The 17,534-nt window shown below is 49.9% G+C and overlaps 8 protein-coding genes across 8 annotated transcripts; 6 read left to right on the top strand and 2 right to left on the bottom strand.

The window, feature by feature from the left end:
- Positions 1–471: 471 nt before the first annotated feature.
- On the top strand, positions 472–1,278 carry N7443_010319 (putative exosome complex subunit Rrp46; the record flags this gene model as incomplete). Its single annotated transcript, XM_056890375.1, has 2 exons — positions 472–807; positions 865–1,278. 2 exons carry the CDS (start codon positions 472–474, stop codon positions 1,276–1,278), a joined length of 750 nt encoding a protein of 249 aa, XP_056736866.1.
- Positions 1,279–2,346: 1,068 nt separating this feature from the next.
- On the top strand, positions 2,347–4,278 carry N7443_010318 (putative NAD+ kinase Utr1; the record flags this gene model as incomplete). The annotated part of the gene is made up of 1 exon (XM_056890374.1): positions 2,347–4,278. One exon carries the CDS (start codon positions 2,347–2,349, stop codon positions 4,276–4,278), a length of 1,932 nt encoding a protein of 643 aa, XP_056736865.1.
- Positions 4,279–6,178: 1,900 nt separating this feature from the next.
- On the top strand, positions 6,179–6,907 carry N7443_010317 (uncharacterized protein; the record flags this gene model as incomplete). Its single annotated transcript, XM_056890373.1, has 1 exon — positions 6,179–6,907. One exon carries the CDS (start codon positions 6,179–6,181, stop codon positions 6,905–6,907), a length of 729 nt encoding a protein of 242 aa, XP_056736864.1.
- Positions 6,908–7,641: 734 nt separating this feature from the next.
- N7443_010316 (GAF domain-containing protein) lies at positions 7,642–8,629 on the bottom strand (the record flags this gene model as incomplete). The annotated part of the gene is made up of 4 exons (XM_056890372.1): positions 7,642–7,752; positions 7,811–8,198; positions 8,389–8,531; positions 8,627–8,629. 4 exons carry the CDS (start codon positions 8,627–8,629, stop codon positions 7,642–7,644), a joined length of 645 nt encoding a protein of 214 aa, XP_056736863.1.
- Positions 8,630–9,097: 468 nt separating this feature from the next.
- Positions 9,098–9,742, bottom strand: N7443_010315 (magnesium ion transporter; the record flags this gene model as incomplete). Its single annotated transcript, XM_056890371.1, has 1 exon — positions 9,098–9,742. The coding sequence occupies one exon, from the start codon at positions 9,740–9,742 to the stop codon at positions 9,098–9,100; it is 645 nt and encodes a 214-aa protein (XP_056736862.1).
- Positions 9,743–12,510: 2,768 nt separating this feature from the next.
- On the top strand, positions 12,511–13,135 carry N7443_010314 (uncharacterized protein; the record flags this gene model as incomplete). Its single annotated transcript, XM_056890370.1, has 2 exons — positions 12,511–12,728; positions 12,832–13,135. The coding sequence occupies 2 exons, from the start codon at positions 12,511–12,513 to the stop codon at positions 13,133–13,135; spliced, it is 522 nt and encodes a 173-aa protein (XP_056736861.1).
- A 627-nt stretch (positions 13,136–13,762) lies between these two features.
- On the top strand, positions 13,763–16,210 carry N7443_010313 (uncharacterized protein; the record flags this gene model as incomplete). The annotated part of the gene is made up of 3 exons (XM_056890369.1): positions 13,763–13,798; positions 13,858–15,302; positions 15,361–16,210. 3 exons carry the CDS (start codon positions 13,763–13,765, stop codon positions 16,208–16,210), a joined length of 2,331 nt encoding a protein of 776 aa, XP_056736860.1.
- Positions 16,211–16,761: 551 nt separating this feature from the next.
- N7443_010312 (uncharacterized protein) lies at positions 16,762–17,202 on the top strand (the record flags this gene model as incomplete). The annotated part of the gene is made up of 1 exon (XM_056890368.1): positions 16,762–17,202. The coding sequence occupies one exon, from the start codon at positions 16,762–16,764 to the stop codon at positions 17,200–17,202; it is 441 nt and encodes a 146-aa protein (XP_056736859.1).
- Between the last annotated feature and the right edge of the window lie 332 nt (positions 17,203–17,534).

Raw genomic sequence — 17,534 nt, 5'->3', positions numbered from 1 at the left:
CAAACCCTCCAGAGGTCGTGAGTGAAACGCCGACGTATAGGCATACTAAACAAAACTTATTTTTGAATATCCAAGCCAGCCATACCAATACATTTGCGATCACTTCAGAGCCAGTTTACACTAATAACTTTTCTGTCAAGTCTGGATGATAATCCATGGGGGATGCCATGGCCGGATTGGAAGAGGCCCACCAGAACTGGAATGATTTATCTACTTGATTACTCAGTCTGACACATGTAGCTGCGTTATAGTTTCTCGGCAGTATAGTCACGAGTAATCGAAGGCAAATGGATGGTTTTGCAGGCTCGATTAGTTCACTAAATATGGGCATGGGTAGCAACCAATCAGGGGGCGGCCCGCATGCCGCATAAAAAATCGCGACTTCGATGTTGTCCACGTTCAACAGTCAAAGCTCAACCACACGCCCATTACCCTCCCGATCACCTTCTTTCTTCCTACTCTCTTCGCAAAATGGTTGAACCCACAGCTTCTCTCTCTACTTTGAACCGCGCCGATGGCTCGGCATCTTACAAATGCCCAGCTACCGGCTACGATGTTCTGGGCTCCGTCAATGCGCCCATTGAGCTCCCAGCCCGCCGCGACGCCCTCAAGCCCGAGGATGCGACCATCGAAGTTTTCGTCAAGCCTGGAAATACCACCGCCGGTGTCGGCGAGCGATATGTGGAGGGAATTTTGCGCAGTGTGTTGACGGAGGTTGTCCTGGGCCGCGAAAGAGGATATCCTCGTCGAGGCGTGGTCATCACGCTCGCTATCGTTGGAGGTGGCAGTGTGGAGCGAGGTGACTCTGTAAGTTTCCAATGGTTTTATCTTACCCCAATAAGCAGTTTCAACTAACAGAAACAGTATCTCACGGTCCTCCCCGCTCTCTTGCACACCTCTCTGCTCGCCCTTCTTTCCGCCTCTGTGCCCCTCGCCATGACATTCTCCTCGGCTCTGCTGGGGGTGACCAAGTCTGGTGACATCGTTCGCGACCCCTCGGCAGCCGACGCAAAGGCCGCCTCCTCTCTCCACGTTTTGGCCTTCTCCTCCAAGGGCCACCTTTTGCTAAATGAAAGCGAAGGATGCTTCGACTTTGATACCTGGGAATTGATTCGAGAGCGTGCAGTCTCCATTTGCCGCGGAGCAGCAGTCTCTGGGACCGGCGAGGATGTTGCAATGGGTGAGCGCTCAAACGATGCCCGCCTGGATGGATTCGTTCGTGAAACTGTGGAAGACCGCCTCCACGTTGACTACGCCTGGAAAATCGAGTCCAACTGAGCCGGAAATTCTGACACTGTACGAAGGGCACGGGTTTGATGACTGGAGATACGAAGATAAGTCCGGGGCCAACGACGGTCAGCCATCTTTGTGATCTCCTGCCCATAACCTTATGTCCGCAACGGCCTTTTCACCCTCTCGGAATACGGGGGATTTGAGAGTGTGACAGCCACAGAGGCTGCGTTGCACCTCTGGTCGAGGCCCTATCACCTAATCATCACCACATGTGTGAGCTCAGGTACATTATTGGATTCAGGGAGCACAAAGCGCCGCGCAGAAGTCTACCGTGCCTGACTACTCTCGCTTTTGAACCTAATCCGAAACCCAGACATCTCTGGGTCGATGGTGTGGTTGCACAGCCTTGCGTCTATTGAAAAGTTGATGGATCGACTTGGACAGCACTGCCCACAGATCAGCTTTATTGCACCGTTCTGCAGGCAACAAGGATCAGGCCGATCGAGCCGAGCAGGCCGATCAATCCGAATAAGAGCCACTCAAGTCCCGGCTATGTGGCGCGAGAGTGGAACACAGAATATCGATAGAAAAAGAAAAAGAAATCCAATCTAGAACTAAGATTACCAAGACCCTTTCAAATGGTACCCAATAGGACTGTAGCAACTGTTCGGCAATGTCGGTGTAAACGTCATCTCCACAAAGGCAAGCCTAGATTTGACGGTGACTACGTTAGAACGACTCGGCGAACCCCAAAGCTCGCAATATTGTCTAAGCTTTGGTGGAGTCACCGTCTTGCGGTTTCGCTTCCGTTGTCGGACCCTGATATGGTTCTTCCTGCTGCTTCAAATCTCTTTCGAGATTTGCAGCCCCGTTGCGGTGGTGCCCCCCACTTGGTGTTGGGGGCATCCCCAGTTTCCCAGTTTTATCCGGGACTAAGAGCCACGGTGGAAGAGCGTGGAAACCACCGTCTAAGCAAAAAGCGCCCAAGGGGTGCGACCCACGGGCAGTGGGTGTCCCAATTAGGCTTGACTGCTGGACCGTAATCCCCGTTACATCCGAATTTCGCGTATCTTTCAGACTCCTGTCCTCAAATCCCGCCAATCTACAGGTCCTATGGCGTCGTCCGGCAGAGATTCTCTCCGATCTGACATACCCTCGACGCTGCCTGCCGCGTCGGTGCGCTCGTCTCACCCTTCGGCAACCACTGCCACTGCCACTGCCCCACCTCCCCCATCTGTCGGCGCAGCACTGCTCCGTGACTATGCTTCTCATATAGAGCCCTCGCAGACACACTCGGAGACTCACTTAGAGCCAGCCCCGCGAGCCACCAGCAGCGCCGTACTTCCACAAAACAACGAGCCGACCCAAGAGCAGACTGGCGGCCGGTCACTGCACTCCTCGGCCTTGCGCCGGTTCCGCCAAAAGTCGATTTCCGGACGTCCCCAGAAAGCCCTGTCGACCGACTGCATTCCGCGCCAGACTATTCTGAAAGCGCTGGCGTCGCGACCAAGCTTTCCCCCTCAAAACAGCAATACCACGTTTGGGAACCCCTGGTCCGGCTTGATGGCCAATAACAACGATAACACGGTGCCGCCAGAGGAGAAGGATAAGGAAAAGGATAAGGAACGCCGCGCTAGCACTACTTCCTCTCAAAAGTTGTCCGCGGCACTTTCAAATCTACAACTCGGCTCATATCTCGAACGATCCCCGGCAACCGCGCGACTGATGTTACAGTCGCCATGCTACTTCCATCAGCGATTCGATGACGCAGTCAATATAACCAAAGTCTTGGAGGAAATTGCAGACGATGAGTGGTTATCACATTCCCGGCTGGTCCAGACCGCAACAGGGGTCAGGGAAGTATCAAAGCAGCTGCAACGACGACCGATCAAACGCGCAGTGCGCAACGTCATGATAGTCACAAAGGCACGCGACAACAGTCTGGTACATTTGACCCGCGAAGTGGCCGAGTGGTTGCTATCGACACCGCGGTACGGAAGCGACTTGGGTGTCAATGTCTACGTTGACGCAAAACTGAAGAATTCTAAACGATTCGACACGGAAGGTCTCTTGCAAAAGGACCCTAAATTCTCGCAGATGCTCCACTTCTGGACACCTGATCTCTGCTGGACATCTCCGGACAAGTTCGATCTGGTTCTCACACTTGGCGGCGATGGAACTGTTCTTTTCACATCATGGCTTTTCCAGCGGGTAGTTCCGCCAGTACTCTGTTTCTCGCTGGGAAGCCTTGGCTTTTTAACGAATTTTGATTTCTCAAAACACAAATCACATCTCAATGCCGTCATGGGAGAGGTTGGAATGCGAGTCAACTTGCGGATGCGTTTCACCTGCACAGTCTTCCGAAAAGATCGAAGCAAGGGCGCGGAGGCCGGTGCAGTTGAAGAAGGAGAGCAGTTCGAGGTCTTGAACGAAGTCGTCATCGACCGAGGCCCTTCTCCCTACGTGTCCAACTTGGAACTGTATGCAGATGACGAGTTACTGACCGTCGTTCAAGCCGACGGATGCATCTTCTCGACCCCTACCGGCTCCACTGCCTACTCCTTGTCCGCTGGCGGCTCTCTTATGCACCCTTCAATTCCAGGCATTCTCCTGACTCCGATCTGTCCTCATACCCTATCCTTCCGCCCAATGGTCCTCTCAGACTCTCACCTTCTCCGAATTGCCGTGCCTAATGCCTCACGGTCAACTGCCTATTGCTCATTTGACGGCAAGGGGCGTGTCGAACTCCGCCAAGGCGACTACGTCACCGTCGAAGCCAGCCAATACCCATTCCCAACTGTAGTCGCTGATAGCGGCGAATGGTTTACCAGTGTTCAACGTGCTCTGCGCTGGAATACCCGCGGCGCAGTTCAGAAAAGCTGGGATGCCGGTGCGGACGGTGATCCCGAGCTCGAAGACGAGCAGTGGGATATCGACACCGATACAGGAGTGAACGGCACAGACAGTGGCCTTGGTCCCAGTGAGGATGGTGACTCGCTATCGCCCAACCCAATGCGGCGTCAAATGAGTCTGCTCAAAATGTGATCCACCATCTACGGCGCGTGCTTTTGTTATCTACTTTCCTTTATCAAGTCTCTCGGTTGGAGCTTTCGGCGTTTTGTATCATTCATGGATATCTTGACCCCGGAGATGCATTTGGGCACTGTCATTTCATGCATAGATTCACGGCTTTTCGGAATGTTGTTTTCTTTGGGTCCGGCGTGTTTAGAGACAGTTTAGCGGTCACTACATTATACATACTGCCCAACTTAAGAGTGGGCTGACTTTTTCTCGGCGATCTTGGTTTCTAGTGCTTCCAAAGTTCATATTGTACATTTGATGTTACAGCCTGTATCTATCCTTATCTTTCCTCTGGCGCCCTAGATATGGATGAGATGGAACTCAGGCGTTGAAGCAATGTACTTCACGAAAATACGTAAGCTGCGAGTGCTCGGGACTCATCCTTTGGCGGACATGGTTAGTGGATTGGAGTGCAATAGTAAGCATTAATACGCGAACCTTGTTACCTTATTGGGAAACCGGCCTTTTTAAGACTTTCAAGGCCACAGGAAGCAGGCTGTCTAAATAAGTTCAAATATGGGTGCGTTCATATTCATTGATAGCACTTGTCTTTGTTTAGCACTTACTTGCCAAGGTGAAATGATTTTTTGCTGGTGACGAGCCGCTCTGAATGTTTATTGGTATCAACTTCTGGATCAAATGGTGGCGCTCAAGAGCAATGCAGTGCAGCCGGACCAGGAAGATAATACAACAACTTCGGACCGCCTTGACTTATGTTCCTACACATATCTAAAATCATCCAAACAATACCCCGGAAAAAGAATAAATAGAGGTTAAAAAAGACTTGTATCGAGAGGGGATGTAAATAGCCTCGAATATCCTGCACGTGATGCCGCCAGTATTCGAAGAAACTCTCACTTGTCTATTGGTCTGTTAGATCTCTTTCCTTTTAGTCCTAAATTGCCTTCATCTTCGCGCTTCATTCAATTTGCAACCCGTTCTCTTTTTGCCAAGCAGTCTAGAACCGCGGGAACCTACACATCACATAACCACTGCATCCTGATCTACTCTGCGGATTGATCACTTAATCACCGACGACTACGTTGAATCCCTGGAAGTGAAATTTCAATCAGAAAGTGCATGGGATTTAAAGTAACCAATAACATCCCAGTCAACCCGACAGAGCAGAAAAAGTATGGCTGGACAGTCTAATCTTGGTATACTGGACTATCTCGGCCCATGTCTTCGCCGGCAGATCTACCAATGCTGTGTCCCTTGATGGCAGAGCTGGGTCAAAGCCTACCTGCTGTGTCTTGCAACCCATCCTAGCTCGACAGCTCGTGTCGAGGCAGAAGTTTCTGGAAGCCGTGGCACCAAGAAGCTATTCATGAAGCATCTACCACAGGCTATCTTCATGCCCCGTTCTCGGATTGCCCCTTCGATGCGTGAGCTTGGGCTTTGACTCACTACCCGCACGTCCTCTGCATATTAATTTTTTTTTGCTAGAATTTCGAATTAAGGTCATGGGGCTTTGGGCTCCAATTGTGTGGGTCCATTTTGAAACCATAAAGTTGGTAGAGCGTTGGCATCTTAACTTGACGGGATAAGATCTGTTGTCTGTTGGTGGGAAAAACTTGATAAAGACTTGATAGCTAGTATTTCAGCAAGACAATAGTCGTCGGGGTCCAATCAAAGTCTGGAACTTTCAGGAATTACAACCCTCGTTCTAACATGTAGTGGTTCACAATGTAACCCTGGAAAAGCTCGATCAGATTTGCAGATCTCTATATGCACTGAAACGCCGCGGCGTTTTGGCTTGATTGAGCGACCAACGCCCCGAAGAACTATAAATGACAAGGGTTTCCTGAAGGAAACGGATCAACCATATCTATTTGTTCTCAAGCTCCAAGTTCAAGCTACCACAATGAAGTCCACAACGTCCGTTCTTCGCGCCGCCCTCCTCTCCTCCATCTTCCAAGCCACCGAGGCTCTGGTCGGCATTTCCTGGAGCGTCTCCAACGTGCCTTCAGCCGGTCTAGAAGATATTACCTTCCCCATTTCCATGCCCAACGCACCCCATGTCTCCGGGTACTACTTCGCCCAACAATTCAACTTCGTTGGCCAAGACGACGTGGGATACACCGGTCTCCAGCCCCGCGAAGACTCGGGCTCTTCGTCCGTGGTCCACGCCGTTTTCTCTAGCTTCATCAACGGAACTACCTCCAGCGATAGCAACTGCAGTGATGGTGCCGACGGCGGCGCGGGTGTGAGCTGCGCCGTGGACGTCGATAGCACCTACGCCGACGGATACCTGCTGCAAATCAAGAATACCGGAGGGACCTCCTGGACTGGAACTCTGGTTGATTCTGTTACTGGGAAGCAGACTCACATTGGCTCCTATACCCTGCCGTCGGGATCACAGGGTATCGAGGGGTCCCAGGTAGGCTTTGTTGAGTACTATCCTTGGAACTCGGCGGCTTCGCATACTTGTGACTCGCTCCCGAAGACGGAGGTCGAGTTTGGTGTTCCGACTACTTCTAGTGGCAACACTGGCAGTCTGGAGAATGCTTACGAGTATGGTGATTGTATTGGAAAGGCTGGTTTCAAGAGCGTGCAGAGCAGCAGTGGTGTTGATGTCACCGTTGGATTCTGAGAATCGGAGTAGGCTCTCTTTCTTTAGATTGACCTCGGTCACTGCCCCAGAGGTGATATCGTTTATTGAATCATATTCATCGTTTCAAATGAAATTGCATTGTCCAGTATCTGCACTGAACTATACAGTATACGCCTTCTCCACTGTGAATCTCGTCTAGCGGCTGCCGTGTGGGCCAATGGCTGTCAGAGCTTGCAACACGACGGCCTTGTCATCAGCTAGTTGCATCCACAATGACACCCCACATGGACGGTGACAGCCTCGTGTCTCAGTGCAGACTGACACTGCGAACTCTTTGACGCACAGGCGCAATCTATGGGTGCCATTTGCCAGGGACAAGCGATCCAAGCGTGAACCCCGCCCTGTCGATCTTGCGTTTAATGGGAGCTGTAGCCGACCCAGGTAGCATCTAGATTAAAGCTCCATCTTGGCCAGGGGTTATCGCGGCGTTTTGACTCTTGGCATGCATGAACTGCTAATTGAACCCGGGGGGTAAAGATATTCACATAAAATATTCAAAATGGCGGAAACCAAAAGGCCGGAGAATTAAATGGAAGAAAAGATTTACATGGCAAGCACTTCAACCAGCGAATTGCTCAAAAATGCATGAAGCAGAATGCGAAATCTTCGAACTTTTAAGGCTGGACAGCCGGTCCAAGATCCAAGAAGCCCCCATTATAAATCTCAATCGTATCACATAACACAGTGCTTCGTATCTTGTATCGTCTAGCTTTTTACCAGTCGCAGCTTTCGGCCAAGATCTCGGCCAATTCCTCGAGGTACTTCTTATCTTCATCGTCGAAGCCGGAGGGCTCGGTGCAGTCGATGTCGATAATGGCGACGGTCTATAGGCAATGGCGTCAGCAGGTTTCTTGGCATCCGGCATTTCGCATAAGCACATACCTGTCCATTCATGATGATCGGAACCACAATCTCGCTCCTGCTTTCCGCGTCGCAGGCAATGTGTCCCGGAAACTTCTGCACGTCGGCGACAACAAGGGTCTCCTGCTTCGCAGCTGCTGTGCCGCACACACCCTTTCCGAACTTGATCATCTGGCAAGCGGGCTTGCCGTGGAACGGACCCAACAGCAAGGTCTGCTCCTCGTCCATAGACGCATACGTCGTGGAGATGATCACTTGACCTCCGAGGAGAGGGGGTGATTGTACGGGAGAGGCGAGGGTGGGAAATTTGTCATCGCGGATATAGAAGCCGGCCCAGTTCACAGAGGAGGATGGCGAGGGGAGGGTAGCGAAAGCGTGCCAGAGGAGGGAGGACACATTGGAGAGATTGCTAAGAGGGTGTTAATTTCGCGAGGCTCAAGTAGAGTGGATTGCGCTGTGACCAGTGTCACACCGTAATTGCATGGGAGTAGCGTCTCACCTAACCTATTGTTGCGATTTCAGTCAGCTAAATGGCCTATAAACTTGGACACGCAATCACAGTTCGTCGCCTGCATGCGACCACTGGGGACGGGACTTACCCAATTGCGCTGTCCGGAGACGAGGCCCCTCGTTTGATCCAAGAGTTGGGGGTAGACCTCGGCCTTCGTCGAGCCAAAGAAGTATGAGGAGTCGGCGTGAGGCTGAAAGAGACAATCGCATCAGTTTTGTTCAGATCAAGGATCTGCGATGATTCGTGCCCTGAATCGGGCGAGCAGGGGCCACCGGGGCCGCAAGGTGTTCAAGGTGGCCAGGGCTGAGAACAGGGGGCATACATACCATGTTGAGAGGGTATTCAGGAGACGAAAGGAAGAAAGGGAAAGATGGAACGGTGAGGCTCGAGTCGCTAGGAAGGCATGAGGGCGGGTGCAGAATTCGGAGTTGGGTGGAGATCTCCGCAACAAAGAAGCCCTTCCGTGTCCACTCAGTGCCCTCTTTTCTGCTTTGTTCGCGCTTCTTTGATCGGTTGATCGGCCGCAGATACCGATTCCGCGGATCTTGATTCTATCGGGTATCGCGGGCTTCCATTCAAGAAACTGGAGGTTGAGATGTCATCTCGATCACTTCGAAACCCCACTCGGTAACTCTAACGTCGGCATTTGCGTTTTTATTACCAGAGTTGGCGGCTCCCGCGTGGAGTGAACCAACCATGACCATCAAAACATTCGGTTTCGTTCCGACTCTTTCTCGCCCCCAAACTCTGTGATGTCGGTTGTTTTCTCAAACCGGCAATCTCGCACGTTCCTTCGTCTATATACCTGTTCCATTGACTTTCGGCTTCCGCTGGTCTGGATACCCCGCCTCTCCCCCACCGGAGATTTCCTTGGACCGAGGGTTGGGGGAGGAGAAGGCACTCTGGTGTCCGTCTTCCAGGGCGCTCTCTTCCGAGGGATCAACACGGATCACAGGTAGGCTTGAAGCAGGGAAGAAGGGTCGCATCCTTGAGCTAAACACCTGGAGGATTGATCGAACTCTAGAAATCGATCGCTTCCGAAACTGGAAGGGCCCAGAGCCTCCACCCAATTTGCGAGATCCGGAGTCCAAGACTTTGATACCTTTGATCCAGCAATCAGCGTAGTTGGTGTTGTACAGCTGCTCCTGGACGTGGACCTCGTCCGGGGTAATGCGCACGACGGGACCTGCCACTGTCAGTAACGAGTCTTTCCGATGCGGGGGAGTATGTGGAAAGCTACCGTAGTTCTGGTGCATTTTCGCAATCTCGTCATCGAAAGAACTGGTACCCCAGGCTGAAAAGTATATTTCATAGAGGCCTGTCACAGCAGCCAGGCGGGGCCCTGGGAATCTGCTGAGTGGATGGATACGGAGGCGATAGATGAGGGTAACCAGGCAGTAGGCCAATATGCTACCAAGTAGGAAATAAGCGACCAGTGTCATTGTGAATTTGAATTTGAATTTGAATGTGAATGTGAATGCGAATGCGAATGTAATGTGAATGCGGAGAGAAGGGTAAGATCCAAGGCTATTCAGCCGCTAGGGTGGGATATGCTCAGCGCAGTTAGGCCAGGCCAAACTGTCAGAACGAATCGATGGATGAGAAGCAAATAAGTAGGCTTCCATTCAGCACCATTCACTTCCATGTCAGTGTCATGCGCAATCTCGCTATTCCCTCGTATGGATTTACACCCTGAAGTGTGTGATGCTGCATTAATGTATTTCCAGCACCAAGGAACCAGATTGCACGGGTAACAGTGATGACTATGCCGCAGAAGTTAAGCAATCCGGGGCAGTACAGTACATTCACTAGAATGACTATGACTTTTCTTCCCCATCTAACACACAGACCGGCTACTCTTACGTCTCACCGAGTCCTGCAGGATATCGCAAACATCGTCAGTGATCAGCGCGATCGGTAATGATATTTAGCTAGTCTACTCAACATATCGCCTCTTCGGGAACCCTGCTGCATCGATTGCGAGATTTGACTCCACGCAAGTGCCCATTGGGCTATCTTTAGTGTGAAATGAACGACACGAAGGGGTTGGGACTCCAATTTTGCGATCGACAACATGTCAAGGGGCAAAAAACTGACCCGAGACTGCTGTCGTAGACCGCTATTTTGGTTCGCTCTTCCTGCCCATTTTATGACCTATCGATTCTCGTTGGACACGTATGCGGTCCCTTAAGGCTATCAGACGTCATCCTGCCTAGGGAAGGGATTATCGTGGGGTGGATCTTCGAGAAGCAACAGCGACTCTTAAATGGATCGTGGGGGGTAACGATCTGTGGCAATGGATGTCTACTGTACCACGCAATGAAATCTGACAGGACATCGAGAGAAGAGGCGAAAAGCCATGTGGGGGTGTTCGCAATCGGACCCTCATGCAGATGGGCACGCCCCACGCCTGCAGGATTAGCGCATCGAGCTTACACAATCTGTGACGTCGAGAATGGAGAGATTCTCTAGGATTTGCTCCGCTCGGGAGGTTCCTACATACAGTACAGTCAGAAAATCACCAATCACCAATCACCAATCACCAATTCCACTCCATTAGTCTCTTCTTGTTGAAACGCAATGTCATCGGACCCCGCTTGGTTCTAACCCATGGAGAGACGGAAAGCTGCGTGATTGCGCAAGATCTCTCATTCGTAGAACAGTTCAACCATACACCAAGAACGTGATACTGCAACTGTCAGTAGTACTTCCTCGTCGGCCGTTGCAGCAAGCCTTTTCTTGTCGTTTTTCTTTCTATCTAGGGCCGATCAATGCACATTGCGTTACTACTGGGTACTTTTACATTGACTATTACTACGTTAATCTCGCGACAAATCATATCCAAGAGGTTGTCGCGCAGACATCCACGGGCCGACATGTCTTCCCAGGTAGCGCTTGACTATCTTGATCTGGCTCTGTTCGAGGGTAATGTCAAGAGGACAAGCCTCAGTTTCACCATGCACGGGATTGGCACCAAGGTCAGCTAGCTACCTTAGGCGAGGAGACGTTGGCCAGTTGACCATATCCAAGGGGCTACCACTGGCGGTCAAAAAAAGGGCGACGCTTCCAGCATGTACTCTTTCACCCTGTATGGTTCGCGCATTGACATCCACCCCCCTTCCTCGGTTTTTGATAGCAGCCAAGGCCAACTTCGTGGTGCGATGAGCTGTTCCGCGCAACTGATCAAATGTGTACTCAGTAGGACTGTTCTCTTGCAATATGCACGATCAGTTTTAAACGAGAGGGCTGAATCTGTCCCAATAAGCCTGTATCATTTGCCTGTTACCGCTTCACCTGATGTGCTAAGACACACTCCAAAGAGTAACCGTTGTGAGTTCCAGGATATTCGTTCGTGCCATGTTGGGGAAGCTCCCGGAAAGCGCCTAGGTTATTGCTTTCGCTAACATGATCGACTCCAGCCGTAGAAGGGTTGCTGGCATAACAGTGTAGAGGTGTGGATTGGCGGCAGTGTTGAATCGCCATTATGTGTGCGTGAGGTTGTTGAAATCTTAGTCGCAGTCAAAGCCCCCGACTACCATGCAAAGAAGTTAATTTGGCAGTGGCCGAATGTTTGACATTGTCTGTTGCTCCCGATCTTTTGTCGAGATGATGCACCCCGCATGTAATAAAACCCCTTTTCTTTTGTAGAGGCTTCAATAGTACTAGGGGTTCTGGATACAAAACGGTCCTTACGAACCTCGGTGCTAAACCGGGAATCGGCCCCGGGACGAAGACGCTATTATGCGCGGCTCGCGCCAAGAGATCCTATGGCTTTTTCCATTTCATAATGTCATTGCAATCAACGTTGTTGTAACTTGAATTCGCATGGTTAGATCGACTAGAACACAGTAGTTACAACGTGCCCAAATTGCATTTTCAGTTCGACAGATAGATAACTACTGTAGATATTTAGTTGGTCATGACCCAATGATTTTCCCTATTCCAAGCCCCTATTTCATGCCCCGTGCACAAAAAGCTGAGACCCCAACCCACTCTCCGAGACCTCACTGGCTAATATCGGATTCGTGCCCACTTTGAGGTGGATAGATCCGGGTAATTCCAACCGAGCTGCTTGGTGGCCTTTTTTGGGATTAGTCTTATTTTCCTCGAAAAGCTAAGCATTAGACCCTTACTACTGGCTCCACTTCCTAAGGGGGTTTTTCTTTTGCCTATTTCCCTGAGAATTCATAGTCGAAACCTTGGTAGCAATATGAAGCTTTCCACCCTTTTCTTTGCTGCTCTCCTCGGGGAGACAGCCCGTGCCTACAATCTCGGCGATAAAGCCACCGGAACGACCGATCCCGATGTGACTGAGAACTGCAGTCAATGGGCGAACAGTATTGCTTCTGGTGATACTTGCAAGAAGCTCGAAGCAGATTTCAATATTGATTACCTGCAACTGCATGAATGGGCAAGTTACCAATCCACGTTGGCTTTCTTGAAAAGTTGCTAACCGGACTCATCTATAGAACCCTTCCTTGGTTGTGGACCCTTGTAATCCCATTGAGGGATGGAGTTACTGTGTCGCTAGCCCAGACAAGACAAACAGTCTCGCCAAGCTTGTCGGTACCGAAGCGCCGACTCTCAAGAATCCTAACTACACCGACTCGTCCTCGTCCTCGTCCGCAACGACAACGACTGCAACTTCCAGCTCCAGCTCCAGCTCCAGCACCAACTCAACAGTCACTGCATCCTTGAATTCAATTGCCACTTCGACTGCTACCGAGTCATCTTCTGCCCAACAGACAGGGAATGCTGCTAGCTCCGGGCTCACCGCAATTCCTATTGTCATGTTGTTTGTTGCTTTCTCTGCCCTTGCCTTGCAACTTAATTAGGCTAGGATGTTTTTATTTTTTAGTTTGTGAGCCAGGCGCTACATTTGGGAGTTTCGGTTTCTTGCAGAAGCAAAATTGGAGAACAGCTTCCTCTAACCCGCCTTGGATTCATAGGCGTATCTCTCGGAGACACGGAGAGAAAGTGATTGATAGTTGGCCCTGTGTTGAATTGAGCCTCTAGCGGCCAATCTATTCTATATACTCGAATATTAGAGAGAATCATGAGTTCAGATGGTGAAGGGAGTCGATGCTAAACGATTCACTAGAATGTAAGTATGTATATCAATTCACTACTGTCCAGGGTTATGCTACAGGGTTATGTTATCGGCTGCCTCCCCGAAGATCTCATACTGCAATCTCAATTGACATTTCCAAACGCGAGTGAATTGAATCATATTTCCAGAAATGAAATTCCTGCCTAGGGCCTCTTTATAGATTCATTTAGGCGGACTCACAGAAGATTCACTTGAGCTTGGCAGACTTGGGGAATCAATTTTAATTGGTTGACGGTGATAAAGTGGATCTGCTGCCTAGGTCTGCCTGAAACCCGGTGCGATCTAAACCCAAAGAAAGTCAAAATGTTCATCACATCCATCTGACTTCGGTCTATTTGAACTTCACCTTGCCATGATTCTACAGTATTCCTCGGCAGATTCAGCAAGTGTTTTTCAAATCTTCCCGAACCTATCAGACAATGACTTTTACCTTGCCTGCTTATTAAGAGTGACAAGAATGAAGAAGCCGAAGTTCCAGACAGCAAGTTAGAACCTGATTCTGACAAAATCTCCGAAGACGACCCCGAAGGCAGCAATGAAGTCGAAAGTGTCACTCGCACATCCGCCTCTTGCGTCAAAGTTGAAGTCAACGATAATGACAATAATGAAAGTGTCGAAGCCAACGGCAGCATCGAGGACAACGATGATACGCCGGACGTTTACGACATCAATGTAGTCGCATGGGACAGTCTCACTACACCTTTGCATCTCGCGATTCTTCACGGCCATGTCGAGGTTGTCAAAGAACTTGTTTCGTCATTCGGAGCTGACGTTTTGATGCCAGTCAAGATCGTGAATGAGCAGATCAAAAAACCTCATGCAGCCATTCTCACTTTAGTCCTCGTGCCTGCACTGCCCTTTGATAAGGCCAGAGAGATGTCACAGACGCTTCTGGAACTTGGCGGTTCTCCTGCTCAGGCTGATCTGGCTCAGTGGACGTCACTCCATTACATCGCCCAGTCTGACTACAGTGAGCTCCTGGACCTTTATATGGAGCACGATGGACCGGCTGTACAACGAGCAATCAACAACCTAGCAGCTGTCGATAGGGGTTGGTATAGGTCGAGCCCCACATTTTGTTCCGCCTTGGTTAGCTCCATACAAGCCAGGAAGCATGCATCGGCAAAGAAGCTTCTAGAGATGGGCACAAAGCCCAATTTCTCGTGTGAAGACATTATGAAAGTCACTAAAGATCAATTGCCTAACTATTCCTTCTATGGCGATGACTGTGAGACTTCATACTCGAGAGCAAAGCAACCAATCCTCTGTGCCATAGAATGTGACATGCCCTTAATCGCACTCGATTTGCTCAATCATGGGGTTGACCCGAATGCAAAGATCCTGACTTTGGACCATTATGAATCTGGATGGACAGCCTTGGATGGCGTGCGAACTCAGCTCACAAAGCTGCGAAACCCCTTGAGCCAGGAGCCTTCCATCAAGCCATTCGGATGGGGAAATCGTAGGCCTACACCTATTAATTTTGAACTTGACGATAAATTATATCTTAAGGTGTTTCAAGAGGGTACTTACAAGATGTTCTTTGCTGAAAACCAGCTGAAGATTGCCCGGGAGTCCCACAGGAATTCAACGGAGCAAGACAAGTCTGAGAAGAACCCAGAGAAGCCTGCTGGAATGAGCGAGAAGAACGATGCTATTTCCGCCCTGATTCATAACTATGAGATACTGGAGAAAAGATTACTGGTGAAGGAAGCGAAAACTATCGAAGAACTCGGTACCGACAATGCCGATACATCTAAGCCATCTCAAACTAAGCCGAACCCAAGAAACCAGATTAACGAAAAGTCGGGGACCAAGAAGCCTTTTATGTTCAATTTCAATTTCAGCAGGAAAGATATCACTGATGTCACTCACGATGGCTATTTGCAATTGTATGTTTTCATTTTGCCCCAACATAATAAGTTTCAAATACTGACCCTATCAATGCAGATTCGAGGCGGCATGGAATGGCGACATCACATCAATCAAAGCTTTGACTCTCGGCCTGTGGGGTCATACTCAAGACCAGCCACCACTGGAGATCGCAATATGCGATGAGCTAGGGTCTTCATGCCTATCACTTCTGATCTTGCGTAGCCATCTCACTGTCGCGAAGGTGGTCATACACATCCTCCGAGTTCAATACGAGGGGAAAAAGCCCGAGGCACCAGTACGCCTTGAGATCGACAGCGATGCAGATTCTTCGGACGATGAAAACCTGAATCTCGTGAGCCATGAGGTGGACGATCAGTTCACCTTCGAAAACATCGGAGAAGTGACTACTCAAGTAAAAAGTAACGTGTTGCCAATCGGAGCATTACAGAGGTCTTGCGATGCCTTCCTCTTCTTGGACAATCACAGCTCGACTGTTCACGAATGGAAGTTCTTCTCATCTTATCCGTCACAAAAGTATAACTCTGCCTCGATGAAGGTCAATACTCTTATGAAATACGCGATTATCAAAAACGATCTGGCTTTGTTGGACTTCCTTCTCGTTGCTTCTCGGGAATGTAGCAATATGTGCCCAGACGAAGATGAATCTGAATATTCCCGGGAGACATCATGCCAAGAGTTCCAGTTGGCAATGGTCTTAGGCCACAATGATTGTCTTGCCAAACTCATTCGATTTAAAGCTGTTGGTCTCCCCCTTGCGAAGCTGAGCGAAAACTCGGGCGTTCGGGTACATAAGGAGCCTGGATACTACCAAGGCCTATCCATCCGGGGAAAAAGCGCACTGACTGGGCTAGTGCTGGACGTCCTGAGCGGAAAGGATCTCCTGAAGGACGACCGCCCCTTTTGATCTCTGCTATGCATGGGAACCTGACCACCACTGAGTGGTTCCTTGGCACAGCACCGGGTCGTCACTACTTGGAGTATTTTAAGTCCCATTCAGAGGATGAGAACGTCAAAATACTCGCAACAATCCAAGCTTGGACTTGAAGGATCTCTTTTGAACTGGCTACGAAAAAGAAGTGAGTCGCACTTTCACCATTTATCTCTCTCCTGGTTTTATCCTTACTTACCCTGTGTATAGACAACCTCGTTCTTCAATTGTGCAGTGATGTCTAATCCATGTGCGAGATCTGAACAATTGGTCCAGCATTTGGTTGATCACCATCCCAAATGTTTAGAAGCCTGCTCCGAGGGTGGGCACACGCCTCTCGCTATTGCTTTCTCCCTTCGTCGAACAAGCTTTGCTCGGATCTTGATTGCTGCCGGAGCCAACCAGGCAGCTCGGGATCCCGAGGGAAACAATCTTCTCCACAGGATTCTCCTGAGAATCAGCTTTTAGACAATATAAATGACCTTTCTCCTCGGATCAACCTTCTAGATCAAGAGCTTGTCTCCTCAATGTTGACTCAACGTGCTGGCAATGGATCATGGACACCTCTCGCCCGCCAGCTTGAGTCATGTCAACCATTCAATGAACACTACAATGAGTCAAAATCGACAAAAACTGTGATGGCTTCCACTGTCACTCTTCTGCTGGACCTGGCCAAGTCTACCGACCAAAAGCATCTCGAGCTTCTGGACGGATCTGGAAACACACCGGTGCATGTAGCAGTCAAAAAGGGCTTCACGCATATTCTCAAGCTCATGATTGATCGTCGGCCAGATCTTCTCTACCATGAGAATGCTACAGGCAGCACCCCACTTGAGATGGCCATAGATGCATGGATCAATAACACGACTCGCAATCCTCCCAAAGAGCCTCTCAGGACAACAACAACAACAACAACAACAACAGCAACAGCAACACCTGGAGCACAAATTGGGACCCCGCAACCATAGCTCTAGTGCATCGCGACCCCAAACTCTTCATTCAGGGTAAGAAATCTAAGAAAAGAGAGGCGAAGATGTACCAAATCTGTCAGGAGTATGCCCAGAACTACCCGGGGAAAAGAATCTTGGTCAGCCTTTATGAAGCAAACGCGCTCGTCAAAAGGTTGGTCTCGCAAAAGGGGTCTGCTGAAGAGTGCTATGTGCGCAGTCGCTACCAGAGTCGGCGATATTCGGTAGAGGAGGACGTCGAGATTGACGAGGTTGCTTTGTGGGGACAACGGGCCTCAAACTAACCACTTGGCTCCCACTTGTGATCTTTTGAGTCTAATACTTTACCAATC

Source organism: Penicillium atrosanguineum (assembly GCF_028827265.1).
Source record: "Penicillium atrosanguineum strain IBT 20685 chromosome Unknown utg000008l_segment0_segment0, whole genome shotgun sequence".
In the NCBI taxonomy this organism is placed as follows: domain Eukaryota; kingdom Fungi; phylum Ascomycota; class Eurotiomycetes; order Eurotiales; family Aspergillaceae; genus Penicillium; species Penicillium atrosanguineum.
This window is presented reverse-complemented; position numbering and strand designations above follow the sequence as displayed.